Source organism: Amaranthus tricolor, chromosome 13 (assembly GCF_026212465.1).
Source record: "Amaranthus tricolor cultivar Red isolate AtriRed21 chromosome 13, ASM2621246v1, whole genome shotgun sequence".
NCBI classification, from domain to species: domain Eukaryota; kingdom Viridiplantae; phylum Streptophyta; class Magnoliopsida; order Caryophyllales; family Amaranthaceae; genus Amaranthus; species Amaranthus tricolor.
The window spans coordinates 21,664,228-21,686,674 of record NC_080059.1 but is presented as its reverse complement, the minus strand read 5'-3'; the positions used below and the strand labels follow the sequence as shown (position 1 = coordinate 21,686,674).

The 22,447-nt window shown below is 32.0% G+C and overlaps 1 protein-coding gene across 1 annotated transcript; it reads left to right on the top strand.

The window, feature by feature from the left end:
* Positions 1–4,777: 4,777 nt before the first annotated feature.
* Positions 4,778–11,003, top strand: LOC130799019 (squamosa promoter-binding-like protein 14). The gene is made up of 11 exons (XM_057662126.1): positions 4,778–5,204; positions 5,544–6,297; positions 6,550–6,743; positions 6,834–7,669; positions 7,763–7,840; positions 7,942–8,049; positions 8,132–8,249; positions 8,391–8,526; positions 8,701–8,842; positions 8,938–9,534; positions 9,731–11,003. The coding sequence occupies exons 2-11, from the start codon at positions 5,618–5,620 to the stop codon at positions 10,142–10,144; spliced, it is 3,303 nt and encodes a 1,100-aa protein (XP_057518109.1). The 5' UTR covers positions 4,778–5,204; positions 5,544–5,617; the 3' UTR covers positions 10,145–11,003.
* Positions 11,004–22,447: the final 11,444 nt, after the last annotated feature.

Here is a 22,447-nt window from a genome sequence, read left to right as displayed (position 1 = left end):
CCGATTAATAATTCTTTATAATTACTTGAGTCCAAAATAAAAAGAAAAACGTTTATCAAAACACCAAGATGATATGGAATCATTTTAAAGACATAAGTTTATTTAACTAGTAAAATTCATATATATCTATATTATCATATTAATCAAAAAAATCCATACATATGACTTTTTTTTTTAGTGTCCCAAAAGTATTATTGTTTTGACGAAAATATCACTAAACTGGATATGACTTTAATATTATCATGTAAAGTTTAAATGATTAAAATAAAATCATGTTGATCATGCTTTTATATTATCGAGTAACCATAAATAAATATCACATAACGAGAGAGTTAAGAAAAGGTGTACCATTTTCCTCCGAAGGTGGTGCTAAACCAAGTAAGAGAATAATAATAGGAAAATAAGAACTTAAAGAAATAAGCTCCAAAAGAGAAAGTCTTCAAGGCTCCAAGCTTCAAAGAAGTAGATCTTCAATTACCCAAAAGAAAATGATATCCAAGCTCCAAAAGATAATACTTGACTTTTTAAAAGTTGATGATTATTGGCTTAAGAAGTGATAAGATCAAGCTCCATCTTCATTTGATTCTTCAACAAATAAAAAGGGTATAAAGTTAGTAAGATGTTAATGAAGTGAAGATATAAGAAAGAATGGTAGAAAGATTTGAGGGGTGCAAGTGATCTCATGGCTAAGGAGGGGTATTTATAATGGGTTTTGGGCAACTTTTTAGTTCATAAGTTTGTATGAAAAAGAAGGTTAACTTGTGTAAGTGATTTAGAGTGTGTAAGTGAATGTGTAAGAGTTGGAGTGTGTAAGTGGACGTGTAAGAGTTTGGAGTATAGAAGAAGGTTAACTTGTGTAAGGAAATGGTGATAGCTTGTGTAAGTGATGAACATTATGGATTGATGTAGAAAGGATTTTGGTTCATCAATTTTTTGTTCTAGTTTATACTAGTGAAATGTTTTAGATTAATGGGAAAGTATGATTAAGGTTTGATTATGAAAATATGATAGATTACTTAGAAAATTTTAGTTAAAACAATATACTTAAAGTTAATAAGAAAAAATATAGATAATTTTTTAGGTATAAAATAATTAAATCAAAGTTGTAAGGTTAAAATGATAAGTAGTAAAGTTAGTTTAAGGAAACGAAATTAAAACGTAACTTTTTAATAAAACCGTAAATATAATATTAAAATTTTACTTTTCGTAGTATAAAATAATAAAATAACATTTTGTGCTTATAAAGAAATTTAAGAATATATATATATCTATATATATATATATATATACATATATATATATATATATATATATATATATATATATATATATATATATATATATATATATATATATATATATACATACATATATATATATATACATATATATATATATATATATACATATATATATATATATATACATATATATATATATATATATATATATATATATATATATATATATATATATATATATATATATATATATATATATATATATATATATATATATATATATATTTAAGTTTAATATTCGGAAGAAAAATAAAAAATCGGAATAAGGTTTAGGAATTAAAGGTGATTTGAATTAGATAACCAAAGGTTTAGGAATTCAAGAAAAAAAAAATTTCGGAATAATTAATCGGAAGATTAAGATTAAGCAATTTGAGCTTGTTACACTTTTGTTCTATCCAAAGCTTGTGCATCATTACAAGCATGCAAGAGGAAAATATTTGAAGCATAAACACTCATTTTCTGAACAATTATTCAGCCATAAAACCCAACAAATTGCTCCCAAGTTCATCCCTGAGCAAAAACTAGAATCCTTTAAACTTCAACTACTAAAATACCTTATTTTCTCATCAAATCTTCTTCAAAACCTCATCAAAAACTTCTGAAAATTTATGTTTATAAACTCAAATCTCCCATAAAAATAATCTTTATTTCAATAGCTTTCCATAGACACCAAACTTGAAAAGATCCACCAAGTATAAAGTAAGTTATGTCCATTTCTTTCTTCCACTACTTTTTGTTAGAACTTGTTCATGCAAAATTTTTTTTTACATGAATCGTTCTATAGATCATTATAAAATGGGTATTCTATCTCTAAGACTAAGAAATTCATAACTTATAATTCTATAAAAATCGGCTATAATAGAAAATAAGAAGATGTATTTCAAATAGGGATGGGAAAGGGTCTAAGACCCTACCCGGACCCTATTGGACCCTACCCTTTTTTAAGGGTAAGGGTCTATTTTTTGGACCCTAAGGGTCCAGGTCCGGTCCAAAAAATATTATAAGGTTCCAGGGTTCGGGTAGACCCGGACCCAACCCTTGGACCCTTTTTATTTTTTATATTTCCTTAACTCCAATTGCTTTTGACCTAGTTGCTTCCTTCCTCTAAATCGATTTTATTTTATTTATCGATAAAATGCCTATACAAAATAATAAAATATCATACATGACTTTTATAAGTTTAAATGGACATAAAAGTGTTCTATGACTTCCAGAACTTTAGTATAATTTTATTAAGCTAATTATTAATTATTTACTAATTTATCAAATTAATAGAAATTATTTATTTATTAAAAGGTGTAATATTGTTAATTAAATTTGAGTAAAAATAGACTTATATCAAAAATTTATAATTTTATTAATAACCTACTGCCTCATAGTATAAAATAAGTTTAACTTAGATGGTTTATAAATTTTACGGATTTAAGATATCATTTAAATAACGGTAAATACCTAAATTGTCGAAAATAATCGTAAGATCGTTATAAATTTGCATAACCAATTATAATCTGATGGGACAACCTAAAATTCATTTTAAATAAGGTATTACAATGACTTGATTAATTTGGGCGTTGTTGGAGTATTAATATGTATTTTGTTAATCGATTATCGATTTTATTACCGGCAAACTATCTCGTATTTAAGAAAATAGTGTTTTATGAAATCTTCTGTCATAATGATTTTATAGACTTATGAACTATATTATAGTTGTTTTGAATGAATTTCAAAACTCTTTTAAGTTATATTTACTTTAAGAAGGATTGAAACGAAACATTTTAGTAGTTTCCTTGAAAAATCGTATTGAACTTTAATCACTTTTGGTTACTGATGCATTTCCATACATGCTAGTGATGCCCCAATATAGTACAAAGGTTATGTTTGATGATATGATTATGCCAAGCATGTTTTACCCATGTGGGAAAGATTATGATTTGATTTTGCTATTTGTAAATAAAGTATGTTTTGCTATGTTGCAAATAAAAGATGTTTATCATATGGAAAAAGTTAATATTTTTGACTTTTCAAATGTTATTGAAATTACAAGATATATATTATATACAAAAATATTTTAGTCTAAATGGCGGGTACATATGCCACAACAAATGTTGTGTGCATGATTAAAAGGCTCACCAAAGCAGAGCGCGTATTGCTTACAATACCATTGTGTTACACTTGTCGGACATGTCGCAGACGGTAGATCGACTACCAAACGAGTCACAGGATGATATGAGTTTGAAATTGGATCCATTGAGATCTTATGATTTATAATGAAAAATGAGAATTTGAAATAACTATAGAACCATTGAACTGGGTTTGAATAATAATATGATTTATCAAATGAAAAAACATATTTCAAAATAAATTTACTCAAATTAAAAAGGTTTTAATAACTTGTTTGACGGACACTAGTGTGTTTATACTCAACCTTTTTGCTGATACTATGCTTTGTATGTTTTTTCAATGGTTTTGTTTTTAGAGTAAACCCCTATGGCACCTCGACGGAGAATGGATATGCGAGCGGAAGATGAACCTGAGTTGGAGTATGACTCTCCTTTTGTTTAGATCTGTTTATTGTATTTGAGAGACTATTAGTTTAGTTGTTTACGTTTAGACTATTTTAAGGATATAATTTGAACTTTGAATTTATTTTGATTCGGTTGTAATTTTTCTTTATTTTAGATAGTTAAGACTTCTGTTATATTGCTTTGGTTTTGGTTCAAGTATTCTACTTGGACATTGGTTTACCCTTTAAGTAACCTCTTAATTGTGTTGGCAAAATTAAGCTTTCGTTTGATTAATACTAAATTCCAACTAGTGTTGGCCTTCATAATTCGAAGCGGTTACATAACTGAAGTTGGACAAGCATGACCATCAAGTAGAAAGAGATTTTTCAACAAAAATTATACTAATTTTCATTCTCATTACCATCATTTAATACCATCTACCGAACGAACCGTAAGAATAATACAAATTTATTACAAGTATTTAGAAGTATTTACTTGGAGTATAAGAGCAATGCTCCCAACTAAAAATGATCAAAAACAGGTTGGACTAGTACTAGGAGTATTTGTATATTGCAGAGGCTGGACTCCGATAAGTTTTTTTTTTTTACTCCAATAAGTTTTTTAAACTCTAATTAAGCAAATCATAAATACTCCGATATAATCTATTATGCATTTTTATTTATTTGTAGTAATTTTACAATAGATAAAAAAAAAAAAATCAGTGTTTAGAATAATAATGGGACTGCCAACTTAACCAGTGTTATATAGGCTCCAGCTCAGGTTCCCTCCCTAGAGTTCTGTACTCTTACAGCTACAAGCTGCAGTTAACACGCACACAGAAATACACCGTACAATTTCAACAGTAATAATTAATTTTTTTTTTTCAGTAATAATTAATCAAAATAAGGAATTTTTGATGGAAAAAAAAATGGAAAAAGCGGCAGTGACAGTACAATATTTTTATTTTCCAGTATTATAAAAAAAATAATGAGTGAGGCTAAGCCAGCTTGGGTGGTCCACCATCATCTTTCTCTTTCTTTCTTGTTTCCTGTTTGGCCTCATCTAATCTTATAGAAGTATTCATTCTTTCCCTCATTTTTCTTCTTCTTCTCCTTCATCATCCTCCATTAATCACAGACAGTGTTCAGATCTATTTTACTTTCTTTTGTTTGTCTTTCCTATATCCATCTTCATCCCTTTTCTTTCTTCCTGATTTATTGTTTTAATCCTTCACTATCGACTAACTTTTCTTTTCCTTTTTTTTTTTATAATCCAACTATTTTTCTTTGTTGCTGTAGTTTGTAGAATTATCTGATTTTGTACTTGAAATTTCGGTACCGGTAAATCTGTTGAATCTATGATATCTAGCGTTTGTTCTTCTTTAGCTCTTTTCTTTAAGGTCAGCTCTCTTTTACCCCTTTATTGTTATTTTTATTTTCTATGGGATTTGAGTTTGCTGGTGTAAAATTTCTATGTAGATTATGCATATGTGACTCCCTTGTTTATTTTTTTAGATTAGATTAGATTAGATAGGTCTTTATTTGCGTGACCTAATTTATATGGATCTTACAGTATTTGTTTTGGGTAATTTTAAATTGAAAGTTAGGAACAGGATGAAAAATACAATACCTAATTTTGTTATTGTTATTGTTATTGTTATTGTTATTGTTATTCACTAATCAGTATTTTATCATCTGGGTTAAACCGAAATCATTCATGGATGGTTGTCATTTTTCAGAATCTTATCGGGAAGTTGAAGTAGTAACAGGCCATTGATTAGATAGGAATATATAAGAAAAGGGTAGTTTGGAAATGGAAGAGGTGGGAACACAAGTGGCTTCCCCCTTATTTATACATCAGAATATCGGAGGCCGCTTTTGCGACGTTTCTTTGATTGGTAGTAAGCGTAGTCTTTGTTATAATACTACGAGTAATCATCAACAGCAGCATCAAATCCACCATCCCGGTCATGGCTGGAAGCTCAAGGATTGGGAATGGGATAGTACCCGGTTTGTAGCCAGACCTAGACCTGTTGAACCTGATGTGCTTTGTTTGGGAACACTAAATCAAGCCCCTTCTAATTGTAATGAAGCTGTGAATCCTATTTTATCCATCCCCCTTCCCTCGAAAAGCAGCAACCGTCTTGATGATGACAAAGCGGCTGGCAGTATTCTTCGGTTACAGCTAGGTGGCTGTGGGATTGGAGACAGTAATGGTACAGGCACTTCTATCACAAAAACAAACGCTGGAAATGCTCAGAACTCGAACTCAAAAGAGGATCCTGTTTCGTCTTCAAGGCCCAACAAGAAGGTTCGGTCTGGTTCTCCAGGTAGTGGTGGTAATTATCCCATGTGTCAGGTTGATAATTGTAGAGAAGATCTTTCTAAGTCCAAGGATTATCACAGACGGCACAAGGTTTGCGAGTTTCACAGCAAGGCCACCAAAGCACTTGTTAGCAAGCAGATGCAAAGATTCTGCCAACAATGTAGCAGGTCCATACCCTCTTCTTTGCTTACCTTTTTGTTTTGCTTTTTAATGCGCAAATTGTCCACTGGTGAAATCAAATCAATATAACTTTTTCTGAATTTTTAACTACACTCTGAACAAATAGTAATAGATAGGAATGAAGGGAGGAGGAATATGTGTAGGTGACCATAAAAATGTAGTTGTAGACTTAGTACTTAATCGGACCAAAAATGTGTAGTCTTTATTGTGATGATTTCCTTGACTTGTTCTGTTTTTAGGTTCCATCCACTTTCAGAATTTGATGAAGGTAAAAGAAGTTGTCGAAGAAGGCTTGCTGGACATAATAAAAGAAGAAGGAAAACTCAGGCGGAGGACACTGCATCACCTGCTATTCAAACAACTGACAACAATAAGCCTGGCTATGGAAATTTGGATATTGTAAACTTGTTGACAGTTTTAGCGCGTGGACAAGGTAAGACTTGTTACGATTCTCTTCTAAGATGGTGACATTTCTCATTTCCGCTGAAATAGAAGATTAATTTGTAGGCTTCTGTATTCGTAGGGAGTGCTGAGCTGAATGTTCCAACTTGCCCATCGTTACCTGATAAAAACCAGCTTATTCAAATACTTAGCAAGATAAATTCATTGCCTCTGCCAGCGGACATTGCAACAAACCCTCTTCTTTCATCACTTTCAGCTAGTAATGGCTTTGATCAAGGTTCTTTGGATCCAAGCAATATGGATGTCAGTGCAGCTTCAAGATCAACAACTGATCTCCTTGCCGTCCTTTCATCTACTTTGCCAGCATCTAATCCCGATACACTTGCATTCTTTTCCAATATGAATAATTCTGTTAGTTCTATGGACAAAAATATGTCAACTATTGGGGACAAAGATGACGCACATAAGAAACCGACTATAGAGTTGCAGCCATTAGGAGGAGAAAAAAGCAGCTCAAGCTATCAATCTCCAACCGATGACTCAGATAGCCAAGTTCAAGATACTCGATTGAACCTACCTCTGCAGCTGTTTAGTTCATCACATGGAGAGGATAGCTCACCGAATTTGGCTTCTTCAAGGAAGTATTTCTCATCTGACAGCAGCAATCCTGCTGAAGAGAGGTCCCACTCATCAACTGCTCCTGTCACCAGAAAATTGTTTCCTTTGGAAACCACCTCAGAGAGTGCTAGGCCTGTCAGACTGTCATTTGATGAGGAGGCTGTTGTAAACATTGAACAGAGCCAGACTGAGAATTCTGCTACTAGGATGACACTGGAGCTTTTTAGCATGGGAAAAAAGACCGTCTCAAATGCATTGCTAAACTTGCCACCACAAGCAGGGTACACTTCTTCGTCTGGTTCTGATCATTCTCCGCCCAGTTTTAACTCAGATCCTCAGGTAGTATCAAGTCAAAGCTTGTCTCTTGAAGTGTCTAGTTTCCTCACTTATTTCACCTGACATCTATGTATTGTTTTTTCTTAAAATTATCAGAAGGATCGCACAGACCGAATCATTTTCAAATTGTTCGACAAGGATCCCAGTCATTTTCCCGGAGCATTGCGTACGCAGGTAGGATCTTGATTTTATGTTTATTGAGACATTGATCTCTTTGTCATCTTGATTTTTCAATTATACCTAACATTGCCGATTGGTGTACTAAATTCCCTCAGATCTACAATTGGCTTTCTAACAGTCCTTCTGAGATGGAGAGTTACATAAGACCTGGTTGTGTGGTTCTCTCAATATATCTGTCTATGACATCTGCTGCCTGGGAACAAGTGAGTTCTTTGTTGTACTACCGTGAGATGACATTTCTGATGGAAGTTTGAATGACCATTTGCTGGGTTTTTGTGATTTTAGATGGAAGAGAATTTTCTCCAACAAGTTGAAGCCTTGTTACAGTCTTCTGATGTTGAGTTCTGGAGAAGTGGGAGGTTTTCAGTGAACATTGGAAGGCAGCTAGCTATTCACAAGGGTGGTAAGTTTTTTGCTTGAACTTGAAACTATAATCATTTGCTGCTGCCGATGTCTCTTTATTTTAGGATCATTACACTCCGTCATCATCTGAAAGCTAAAATTCTGACATAGTGATGGACTAAAATCTTTTAAAATTTTGCAGGCAGGATACGGATTTGTAAACCATGGAGCACTGTGACTTCTCCAGAGTTGTTTATGGTTTCACCCCTGGCTGTTGTGAATGGAGAAAAAACAACTCTTGTGCTTAGAGGCATGAACCTAACCTCTCCTGGCACCAAGTAAGTGGTGCATTTGCTGTTCTCTTTATGCCTCAGTGTTTCATTGATTTACACTTTGTTTCAGATTAGCAAGTAAAAAAACAATTAAATAATGTGGTTTGAAGGAGTATACTTTCTTCGAGCTCCTTTATTCTATTATATGACCAATTCCAAACTTATATGTGATATTTGTAGGATACATTGCACATATACTGGTAGCTACTCTTCAACTGAAGTTTTGCAATTTTCTGATCAAGGATTTACATACGACGAGATAAAATTAAATGAATTCAAAGTGTATGCTGCACCTTCTGCTCTAGGCCGTTGTTTTATTGAGGTATGAGTGACTTGATGCTCTCTTTTCAGTCTAATTTTTTAATATCTTTTGACTGAATTCAAAAAAATCTGATGTTTCCTAAACCATCCCAACAGGTAGAAAATGGTGTGAGAGGCAATTGCTTTCCTGTAATTATTGCAGATGTTGAAATTTGCCTGGAGCTGAGGCTCCTTGAGCATGAGTTTTATGAAGCAAAAGTCTCTGATGTTGTTACTGATGGTCAGACTCCATATGTGGCAAGTCCGCATTCACATGATGAAGTTCTACACTTTTTAAATGAGCTTGGCTGGCTTTTCCAGAGACAAATATGTCCTGACATTGCTGTTCATGATTATATGCTTCATCGTTTTCAGTATCTCTTGACTTTTTCCACCGAAAGAAGTTACTGTGCTCTGGTGAAAAGACTTCTGGATATGTTTATTGAATCCAAGTCTAGAACGGATGGGTTATCAACAGAATGCATGGAAGCACTTGCCAATATGCGCCTCTTGCACAGAGCGGTGAAGGGGAGATCAAGGAAGATGGTCGACTTGCTCATTCATTACTCTGCACCCTGTGGCAGTATTACATCAAAAAAATACATTTTCCCTCCAAATCATCGAGGACCTGGGGGCATTACTCCTCTGCATTTGGCTGCCTGTACATCAGACTCGTATGAAATTGTGGATGTTCTGACTGGTGATCCCATGCAGGTAATTTGATCAGCTAGTGCTTCCAGAGCAGGCGGCAGCCTTTTGCTGTAATTTTATGTTCATGGCTTACCAGTCTACTCTACAAGCACTATAATTTCTTGCTGTAAATAATTTATTTTGACTTTTGAGGTATTTGTTTCTGTTCTATTGGGATTTTGAAATCTAATTCGTATTTTGTGATGTGTCTTTGGTGTAGATTGGACTTCATAGCTGGGGGTTCCTTCTGGATGATAATGGGCAGTCTCCATATTCTTATGCTGTGATGAGAAATGATCATGCATTGAACAACATAGTGGGTCAAAAGCTTGCTGAGAAAACAAACAGTCAAGTCTCCATAAACATTGGCAATGAGATTGTTGAATCCGCTGTACCAGCAGAGGTGAGACAAAGATCAAGCCTCCAGTTGAACACCAAGCAGAACTCTTGTTCCAAGTGCGTGATGATGAGATACAGTAGAATGCATGGCTCCCAAGGTTTTCTTCATCGTCCATTCATTCACTCAATGCTGACTATTGCAGCAGTATGTGTTTGTGTATGCCTGTTCTTTAAAAGTTTGCATGTTAATTCAGTTTCTTTCATGTGGGAACATGTGGATTTCGGGGCTATGTAGTCTCTCAAATGTATGAGTGAGTATCATAACACTAGAAGGTGGGTTGTTTGTGAGCTAGATGCAACAAACCTTCATTTTTGAGGAACATCATATTTTAGAGCGGTATACCAGCTGTGAAAAGCTGCTTAAAAACTGCAGCAGGAATCTTTTGAGGGGAAAAATACGTGCAGCTGCAGTGGGATGCTGATTACAGAAGCAAATGTATCATCGCGTGTATGGTTTTGATTTGATGTGAGGCTTTAGCAATAAAGGATGAAGGGATACAAAAATGCTGCTTCAAGCTTTTTTGCTGCAGTGTTTTTGATGGTCACCTCAAGATTCTTGAACTGTGTTAATCCTGTTTTCTTGATGACATACTGCTCGTCCATCGCAACAATCTACTTATAGAACAATATTCTGAAGCATATTTGTCATCAAAATTCATGACAGATAGAAGTGCGTCGATTGGGGAACACTCCTATTCTAATTCTCTTCTGGCTGCTACCTGTGATCTCTAGTATGTATTATTGATTTATTCGCTTTTCTTTTTTTGAAATCGCAGAGTAGCATTTTGTCTATAGGTGAAAATTGTAACTGTAAAGAAAATGTGTAGGATCATTAGGTAATTTGTTATATCTTTCTGAATATGAGGATACCTGTGGAAGTTATATGTTCTGTATACATTAAGTATTTATCGACACATTTAAACAGTCTGTCAAAACTGATTCAATCCTAAGATAGAAATTGAAATTGAAATTGAAATTGAAATTGATTCTGACTAGAAAATAGATAGTACTAGATTTTGAACAAAGCCTTGTAAAATATTACTCCTTTGTTCTTTTAAATTTGATTCACGGTACGGTGTTGACGAGTATTTTCCACATTTTATGGATAATCAAGAACCAAGAATTTAGAGAGAAGTTAAACATTGAACTACCGAGTATTTTCCACATTTTATGGATAATCAAGAACCAAGAATTTAGAGAGAAGTTAAACATTGAACTACTCTGACACAACATACCTTTAAAGAATTCTTTTCTTCTACCATTACAGCCACATTTCTACATAATCAAACAAAAAAAAAAAAAACTAATAATTATATTACTACTCAATCTGTTTCTTTTTATTCTTTCCATGTACTTTTTGCACAATTTTCAATGTAAATTTTAAACCTTAATATCTTTAAATATATGTAATAAAAAATTATTAAAAATACATAATAAAAAAGTATGCATTAAGACGAATTTTCAATATCTCACATGGATATATTTTATCTTCTAAATATGTGTCAAAAACATTAATTAAATTTCTCTTTTCATAGGTGGAATATTCTAAATGGGAAGAACATTAGGGAACGGAGGGAGTAAATTTTAAAGAAATAATTAATCATAAAATAATTATTTATTAAACATTAAAAAATCTATAATTAAACATGAAATTAATTAAAAAATCTAGTAATTAAACATATAATCAAACTAATAATTAAACAAATAATTTATATAATAATTAAACTAATACTTAAACAAATAATTAACAAATTATATAATAATTAAACAAATAATAATAACAAGAACAAGAACAAGTACAAGAACAATAATAATAATTGAAGATTGATAGGAGATTGATTACTCTCTAAAGGGGGTGAATAGAGAGTTTGCCCGATTAAAATTTTTCCTTAACAGATAGCTTAAGAGCTTATAGGACTCTTCAAACAATATTCAAAGAAACAATTCATAGGCTAAATAACATATCTAAAACTTAAGTGTGGAATTAAAATGTACACAAGACAAGCGATTTTTTTATCGAGGTTCAGCTATCAATAGTCTACTCTTTTATTAATAGAACCTATATCACTAAGAAGATCTCTCTATCTTCTCTCACCGTGTTCTTCCCTTTGAAGAACGATCTACGAGTTCGCTTTAACAAAAGACTTAAACCCAATCTCACAAAAGAAGAAAACAAAAGAATTTTTTGAAAGTAATTTAAGACTTGAGGCGTAATTGGAAATCCAAATCTAATCTAACTCTCTTTAAACTCTAATACCTATTACAATTATGAGAGTTAGAATACTAATGAAGAACAATATTACAACTCTTATTTAAATGTTAAAGCTTAAAGAATAGTGGATAGGAGTATGTGGTGTGTTCTTCAAATTTTGATGAAACTTCAATATATATAGGATGCCTCGTAACTAGTTGTCATCTCCTTAATATTCTCCTTAGTTGTCTCACTTTGGTTATGTTAGAATTCAGAGTCAACGCCTTGGACTACAAGTAGTTAGATGTTCCTCTTGACTTCTAGATCAACACGTTTAGCTATTTTAAGACTTCCTCAAGACATAGACAATCCTGTCAAGTTAGTTCTAAATATAGCAATAAGCAAGTGATATTATAATTATTCCTATACGTTCAATTAATTCATTTTAACACAATTTAGATTAATATTATTTTAGACTTTATGAACATTATATATCAAAGACTTTAGTACCTTCTAAAATCTATAATGTTTTTCCTACAATGTAGGAATACTTGATAACACATATACAAACTTAGGAAAATCGGTTTAACATTTTTAAGAAAGCCTATATCTATCCCAAATAGTTTTGCTAACTAAGTAAATTGTTTATCTTAGTTTAGCAAGCATAAAACCGTGTAATCCAAATATGAATACTATTTAGTTTAAATTATTTACCCATAACAAGCAAGACTTAAGTTTTTTTAGACTAAACATATTTTGATTAAAACATCATTTAAAACAATTAATAACTAAATATGATTTTGGACCCATTAATTAATTAATATAATTAAGTTATTGATTAATTTAATATGAGTTTTGAATATAATCACTTAAAGGAGTTGAGTCTTGCTTAACCTTTTCATTGCTCATATATTATGTCTCTAACATGTACTGGTTGTTGTGTTTGTTCGTATGAACCTGCGAAGATGTTGTCATATTGACGACTAGCAGTTTGACTTCATGTGTAGAAAATGACAAGTAAGAAGGACCAAGTAGGACACCTTCACATTTTTCAGAAACGTTATCGTGGATTATATTTTAATTTACGTATTTGAATTATATAAATTTATTATCGTGTTGGTGTTATATTAGAGGCCGGTTGGTTCTCAAGTTGCATATTTATTTTCCGCTGTTGAGTTTGTGTCTTTTGTTTTATTATTCCTTTTTTTAGAGCGTAGAATGATCCGCTAACTAAATTAATGTATAATGGTCAAATGCACCAACAGGAGTTCATATATACATATAACTGTATGGGTCGTCTCAACTCGGATCGTTACAAGGTAATGTTTTTTGTAAAACGTCACTCCAACCCTCTAATTTCAAAATCTCATGTAATCGTGTTGAAGTAATTGTGACTTGAGTGCAAAAATCAAGTCTATGCATTGAGATGTGGAATCCTATGACTGAATTAAGTATAGCAATGTGTGTCACTGGGTGTGTTTAAGTTGATGATCAATGCATGGAGTAAAGGGTGTATTGATGGAGTCTTAAATTTATGATGTAAATGATGATGTTAATATGATCATGAATGCACTTAATGAGAAGTTTAGAAGACTAAGAATATGATTCCATACGAGGTGCTTGAACAAGGTTCAAAGAATCCAAAGTGCCTTAAACGAGCAACAAGAACAGGACAAGTCAGAAGCTGCAAACCCGCTGGTGCTCAAACGAGAATAATGCTGCTCAAACAAGCACGCAGATTAAAAGACAAGTACACAGATGCTGCTTGCCGCTCGAACGAGCAGCTTGTTGGCTCGAATGAGCGGCTCTGTCGGATGGCATAGGATGTTTTCTTGATCATTTCATTTGCTAGAGCCGATTATTATGAAATTACTATTAGCTTTAATGTATTATCCCCAATAAATAGAGAGCTTATATGCTCATTTGTAAGCATCAAACACAAACCCCTAGCCTAAACACATAGTATAAACAAAGATACTACACACCTCCGAGGACGTAGCCTACATTGGATGAACCTCGTAAATACTTATGTCAATTGTTTGCATTTTGATTTCCTTCATACATTGTCATTTTCATTGAAATTGTTATTTGTTCATCAAGGTACTTCATACCTTATATCTTGGTGATGTTAGAGATTGAAAATTGCTTCTTAGACTCTAAGCTAGCTCACATTTCAAATCGCTTGTATTTTATTGTGCATTGTTCATTAATTCCGAACATTATTTGAAAGATATTAATATCTTGATTGTTGAGGAAAATTATGGTAACTTTTAAAGCTTAGAAATATCTTCAATACTGATCCTTGATTATATAGGATACAATGGGTATAGATTGCTTGCGGAATCATGCAAGGATCTTAAGGACCTACGCGTTTTCCCTTTTGAGCCTTTTTCTAAGGAACCAAATGTTTTTTCTTGCCTAGTTGTTATCAGATATTCTTTGCTAGATATTTTCTGTTACATTTTGGTGGTGTATTAGTTTTATTGATTCTTACTATGAATAATGGTTAAAGGTGTTATCTTTGAATATGAAATGACTAGGGTTTGGATTTAGAGATGAAATTACTAATGATGTGTGTTTTATGCTATATTTTGGTGGTGTGATGATTGATTAAATAACCTTAAAAGTTCTTTTAAGACTTAGTCGAATAGTTATTATTGTGATAATTAGTAATGGTGATGATTTTAGTTGACTATGGAAGTGATTTTGGTTGTTCAAATTGGGAATAATAGTTGCTAATTGTTGTGGTTTATTGTTGCGAATTACAAGTACTCTTATTAGGTTGTTATTGAAGTCATAATGCATAATTTTTGTAAGCCAAGAGCATAATGTCAACTTATTTTCGATGGTTGTAAAGTTACTTGTCATGTTGTTTTGATTATAGTTCTTTCTAGCTTTGGAGAATGTAATAAATGATATCGCGAGTCGATAACTCTAAGATTTCCCTTATTGTTATATAAGTGTTATATTAAAATTGTAAGGCTTAATTGTGATTAGTTATTTTTGGGTAACGCGAACCAATATACTTAAAATTAGTTGATGAAAAGGAACGATTCACATATACTTTTAGTTTTAAATTGGTGAAAAGACTTACGTTGTGTTGAGTTAATGATTTTGACTTGTATTGAATGAGTTGTGTGCGTGCTAGAGTAATCGAAAACTCATGTTGAATTTCAAGATTGATAGGAGATCAAATACTCTCTTGGGGGGGGGGGGGGGGGGGGGGGGGGGGGGGGGGGGGCTGAATAGAAAGTATGCCCTTTTAAAAATTTTTCTAGAAGATAAGCTCAAGAGCTTGTGAGGCATTTCAAAACAGTTTTATGAAACTGTTTTAGGTCGAATGATTGATCTATGAAATATGTGCGAAAATAAACTTAAACAAGAAGGAATGTTAACGAGGTTCAGCTATTAATAGCCTACTCCCCGCCTATGGGTTCTCTTCCAACCCTTAGGATTCAACGCCTTTTATTAATGAACTTTAAGACAACTTAGAAGATCTCTATCTTCTCTCACCACGTTCTTCCCCTTGAAGAACATCTTACAAGTTCTCTTAATAAAAGAACAAATCCCAATCTCACAATAGAGAAAACAAATTTGAATACTTTAAAAAGTATTCCAAGCTTAGACGTAATTATAATCAAAAGTTCTAACTCTTTTTAACTCTAAAACCTATTACAAATGAAAGAATTAGATGAATAAGTTTTTACAACGCTTTAAGAATGTTAGATCTTAATTCAAGAAGAAAGAAAAATATGAGAAACGTTGATGTTGTTAACTTAATTCTTGAATGAAGCCTCATATATATATATATATATATATATATATATATACATATATATATATACATACATATATATATATACATACATATATATATATACATACATATATATATATACATACATATATATATATATATATATATATATATATATATATATATATATATATATATATACATATATATATATATATATATATATACATATATATATATATATATATATATATATATATATATATATATATACATATATATATATATATATATATATATATATATATATATATATATATATATATATATATATATATATATACATATATATATATATATATACATATATATATATATATATACATATATATATATATATATATACATATATATATATATATACATATATATATATACATATATACATATATATATATACATACATATATATATATATATATATATATATATATATATATATATATATATATATACATATATATATATATATACATATATATATATATATACATATATATATATATATACATATATATATATATATACATATATATATATATATATATATATATATATATATATATACATATATATATATATATATATATATATACATATATATATATATATATATATATATATACATATATATATATATATATATATATATATATATATATATATACATATATATATATATATACATATATATATATATATATACATATATATATATATATATATATATATATATATATATATATATATATATATATATATATATATATATATATATATATATATATATATGCCACGCCTCAACATAATCTTGCAAGCCAAGGAAGCTTCATCCGACAATATAGTTAATCAGATTCATCTGAGCCAGTCTTCAATACTTTGAGCCTTAATTCAAACTGACGCTCCACTAAAGACTTATTCAAGCACTTCTTTGATTGTTATTTTTAGCTATTTGAACTCTTGATGTGCTGCCATGTTAATACTCATACAAGGTATTTAAAATTCAATAATTCAAATAATAAAACCATGTAAATATTATTTAAATTAAATTCCTATTTTTAGCTTAATTTAAATACTTTTTCCTGTATTTATTTAAGATTCAAAATGTCTCTTTATTTATCGGAAAACCTATAATTAGTAAACCTTGATTTCCAAGCAACTTATTTATTCAAATATTTAAAGATAAAACGTGTAATAACACATTTAAATATTTAAACATCTTGAACACGCGTTTTTTAAATTCAAATTCAAATTCAAATAAAATTACAACCTTATCTAAATAAAATAAATATAAGTCATTCTAATTTAAACTTTATTCAATATATTTCGGACTTAATAAATTTATCAATTAATCATTTAATATTTAATATAATTTTAAACCTACTTAAATAACTAAATATAATTACTTAATTTATTGTTTAATTTAATATGCGTTTTGAATTATCATCACTTAAAGGAATTGAGTCTTCAGAATTGGTGATAGTGGTTACTTGGACATTTAGTTGGTATGAAAAAATAGTTAAGGGAACTTATTAGTTCTATTCCTAACTTGTATAGGTTCCCTGTTCATAAGAGGAAAGTAGAATCTTATTTGGGTGACATTTGTAACTCTTGGTCGTGCAGTGACGCTTGTAATTAATTATCATATTCATCGTTTCAAGGTATTATCAATATTTCATGATTATATGCGTCGTGTTAGAATTATAGAGCACCAAAAAGTAAACTATGCCATCAAATAGTCATAATAGTGGTACAGACAAGTAGAATGAAAGCATTAGGAGACTATAAGAACAAATTTCTAAATAGTAGAGAACGCACAATGGTTGTGTGTGGTATCGAAGTAATTCCCTAGAGATTGAGCCTTGATTATGATTAGTTGGCGTGACTCAACTGGATTATGTCCGGTTGATTTAGCAGTCCCCTAGGTGAGATCCGACGGGATCACCGTAAGGGGGTATGAGTCATAGTTCTTTATCTCTTGGAGTTCTTTATCTCTTGCTATGGTTCTCTCATTACCTTGTAACTCTGTTCCACTTCTAAGAGTCATAGCACTAGATTCATCCTTGGATTCGGTTCTGTTTGTGATGGCAACTTTTCTGAATCTCTAGCCTCTAACTTGCTAATTGCTCCTGAGATTTGACCTATTTGTCTTTCAATGTTCTTGATGCTGGAACAAGTCTCATCTTGGAATTAAATCAAGTTCTTTGTTAGAGTATTCAACATTTCTTCGGTAGACATATTGGAATTCGAACTTGATCCTTGACCGTGATGTGGGGGTCTAGGATAGGATTTTTGTTGTGGCTTGAAGAATGATTGTTGTTGATTTCCTGATGGATTCCCATACTTGAGATTTGGATGGTCTCTCCACCCTGGTTGTATGTACTGGAAAACGGATCATTTCTTTTTTGAAACCCTTGGTTTTGAAAGCAATTGCACTAACTTCTTCATTACCTTCTTCTTGTAACTGAGGGCAAGCATCTGTAGGATGATTAAAAGAGCAAATGCCATATGACTTCACTTGTTGTGCTTTTCCTTTAACCATGAAATCTCTCATCATTGATGTTAATGCTTGCATTTGATCTTCTAGTTTGCCAACTTTAGACTCAGTGTTAACATTTTCTCTAATTGCTCTTTTATCGTGGTATCTCTTGTTGAATTGCCTAAAAACTTCAGTCAATTCTTCAATCAATGCCCTTGTAGCTTCCGGTGTGTTATTTAGAATGGAACCTCCATTAGCTGTAATTATCATTCTTACATCATCATTGACAAGCCCATTGTAAATATACATAATGAGATCTTCATCGTGGTACTCACGATAGGGACAGCTCGCACACAACCTTTTAAATCTTTCCCAATACTCATAAAATGACTCATCACTATTTTCTTCAATCTAGCTGATTTCATTCTTTAGAGTGGATGATTTTGAAGCTGGAAAGTATTTTTTAAGGAATCTCTTTTTCATCTCTGCCCAAGTGGTGACACAACTCGGTGGTAAGTAATAAAGCCAATCTTTAGCCGCATCCTTTAGGGCAAAAGGGAATGCTCTAAGTTTCACCTTCTCTTTTGTTGCTCCATTCGGTCTCATACCACCACAAACCACATGAAATTCAGATAAAAACTTATTGAGATCCTCTCCATTTGACCCATGGAATGAAGGTAGTAAATGGATTAAACCCTATTTAAGCTCAAAAGTGCCACCTTCATCTTCTTGTTGATATGTAATGCACAAGGGTTGTTGATTAATATTAGGAGAAGTGAGCTCCCTCAAGGTACGATTCTCCCTTCGAGCCATTTCTCCTTCTACTTTTTCTGCAAATGGCAACTCTAGAAAATTGTTCCTCAATTCCTTCCTTATCCTGAAAAGGGTTAGTTCCAACCCGGGATCGTACTGTAGTTCCTCCTTGTTAGAGTTACGAGTGTTTACCATAAACAAGGAATGAAAACACACAATCCAAAATTCACACTAAAACATACAAACACGCCGATTCTCCCCGGCAACGGTGCCAAAATTTGGTAAGGTTTTTTTTTTCTAGTCGCCTAAACTCTAACCAAAAATAAATTCACTTACTTTCCAAATAAAACTTAGTGTAGTAGGGTAGTAAGGTTCGTATCCACAAAGAGATGGGATTTGAGAAGGATTTAGTATGATATGTGCTTTGGAAGATGAAATTGAAAACAATCAATAACACAAAGAAAAAGAGGGTTTTTGATTTGTATTTCTAAAATAAAATAACTTGGACAAGCAATGAACTAAGTGACATCTATAAAAATGGTGTTTTCTAAAAATCAATGCAAAGGATATCTTGAGTTAAGTTGATTGTATACTTCTTGTTTCTCATTGATCATTGAATTTTTTACTTAAGAAATTCACTTTTGACTACCTATTGTGAAGATGATTATACTTCTATTCTCCTTAAGTGTAGCTAAACATCAAAATCAGTTTGAATGTAAAGTTCTTATCATTAGTTAATTCACTCCAATTAGAGAATATATTCAATCCAATAATAGCTTTAAGAAAAGAGAATCAATAGGTTTGCTAAAACTATTCAAGCAAATAGTTTTCAATCAAAATAAAAAGTTCATTTAGATTCTAATCATTCATAATCTGCATTCACAATTAGAACTAGTTGCTACCATTAATCCAAGTACAAAACTAACTGATTTTGCAAATAGATTTAGCATAAATAAATATTGCAATAATAAGAACAATAGTTGATTTTTAATTTAAGCAATATTCATAAGATTATAATAAGAACTTTTGAACCATCAAAAGTATATTAAATAGAGGAATTCTTACAATGAGTAATTAGAAGTTTCCAATCAACCTTCCTCAAGAAATGAAAATTTAAGCTTGAAGCTCCATAACCATGGCAAAACAGAAATGAAGAAGAAGTACTTTAATGAAAAATTACAAGATGCCCCCATTCCTAAGCTTTCTTGCCTATTTATAAAGAATTGATGAAGCTTCTTGCCGTTGGATTTGTTCATCATTCCTCTCTGCAAGTCGCCGCCTAAACCCTTCCAAATATCCAATTGAAAATGAAAGCCGAAATGGGAAAAGTGATATAGCCGCCCAGCCTACAAACTGAACTCCGCACCCCACGTAGAACTCAGCGCGCTGCGTACGCTCGAGCCGCGTAAAAGTCCGCGGGCCGCGCATCTTAGTCTGATCCGATTCTTTGCTTGCTTGTTCTTCTTTGCTTGAAATGATATATTTACATAATGACCTTCTAATAAAGCTAGAATTATCATCTTAGAGAATTACATCAATAAAACTATTCTATAAAGTAATTTCTCTAATTGTTATATAGTTAAATTTAAATTCTACTTAATAAAACCGAAATTGAAATGGAAAAATACACAAAATAAGGTATTATCACATTCCCCCACACTTGAACCTTACTCGCCCTCGAGTAAGTCCCAAAATGATAAATCAAATCCTAAAAGTAATCCCTAAAGAATTTCTCAACCAAAAAAATTTTAAGCTTCAAAAAGAAATGACACTCTCATGAAAATTTTACGAAGAATCCTTGAAATACTTGTGCCTAGTTGTTGCTTCCTTCTTGCATGAGTAGAGAGCTTTAGTACGTGCTTGAACTGGAGATGTTGGTGTTCTTTCTTTCTCTCTTTTCTTTTCACCTAGCCGCTCTTTTTACCTCATTTTCTCTCTATTCTTTTGTCTCACTACTCAATTACATAGCCTCTTGTTTTTTCCTAAGTACCTTTACGGGTTTTCACTTAGCGAGGCAACCCCCTAACTTTTGCCTGGGTGCCCACCCTTGTGGGTTTTCACCTAGGAGGGATTTCATTCTTTCTTTTTTCTTCTCTTTTTTTTTCTTTTTTTAAATTACAAGAAAATATAACATAAAAGGATTAAATAACAATAATTGAAAATAAAAACTACTAGAAAACTTGAATATGTACACATCCTCCCCCACAGTAATTTGGAACGTTGTCCTCAATGGTTCCTGCTATGAGCCCTCCTTAAGGCACGTTGCTCTCTTCGCCTTTCAAGATTTGCTTGGATGGAGGGTGTTAGGTCTGTGTATGATGGATATTGAGACACAAAGAAGTTATTCATGGCGGAAACCATGTTGGTCATCGAATACATTGTGTCCTCCAAATAATCAACTTGTTGTTGTAGCTCATTGAGTTGAGCCCCAAATGCAAAGTTGTGCATCCTCCATGGAAGCCATCCTAGCTTCCATACTTTTGTACTCACTTACATAGCCTCTTGTTTTTTCCTAAGTACCTTTACGGGTTTTCACTTAGCGAGGCAGCCCCCCTAACTTTTGCCTAGGTGCCCACCCTTGTGGGTTTTCACCTAGTGGGGATTTCATTCTTTCTTTTTTCAATCTTCTCTTTTTTTTTTCTTTTTTTTAAATTACAAGAAAATATAACATAAAAGGATTAAATAACAATGATTGAAAGAAAAAGTACTAGAAAGCTTGAACATGTACACATCCTCCCCCACAGTAATTTGGAGCGTTGTCCTCAATGATTCCTGCTATGTGCCCTCCTTAAGGCACGTTGCTCCCTTCGCCTTTCAAGATTTTCTTGGAAGGAGGGAGTTAGGTTTGTGTATGATGGATATTGAGACACAAAGAAGTTATTCATGGCGGAAACCATGTTGGTCATCGAATACATTGTGTCCTCCAAATAATCAACTTGTTGTTGTAGCTCATTGAGTTGAGCCCCAAATGCAAAGTGTTGCATCCTCCATGGAAGCCATCCTAGCTTCCATACTTTTGTACTCACTTACATAGCCTCTTGTTTTTTCCTAAGTACCTTTACGGGTTTTCACTTAGCGAGGCAGCCCCCCTAACTTTTGCCTAGGTGCCCACCCTTGTGGGTTTTCACCTAGTGGGGATTTCATTCTTTCTTTTTTCAATCTTCTCTTTTTTTTTTCTTTTTTTTAAATTACAAGAAAATATAACATAAAAGGATTAAATAACAATGATTGAAAGAAAAAGTACTAGAAAGCTTGAACATGTACACATCCTCCCCCACAGTAATTTGGAGCGTTGTCC

Excerpts from the sequence above, each read along its gene's own strand:
- LOC130799019 (XM_057662126.1), top strand. The coding sequence starts at position 5,618 with ATGGAAGAGGTGGGAACACAAGTGGCTTCCCCCTTATTTATACATCAG. Across the intron at positions 6,298-6,549 it reads TTCTGCCAACAATGTAGCAG|GTTCCATCCACTTTCAGAAT; the intron begins GTCCATACCCTC and ends TTCTGTTTTTAG. Across the intron at positions 9,535-9,730 it reads TGACTGGTGATCCCATGCAG|ATTGGACTTCATAGCTGGGG; the intron begins GTAATTTGATCA and ends TCTTTGGTGTAG.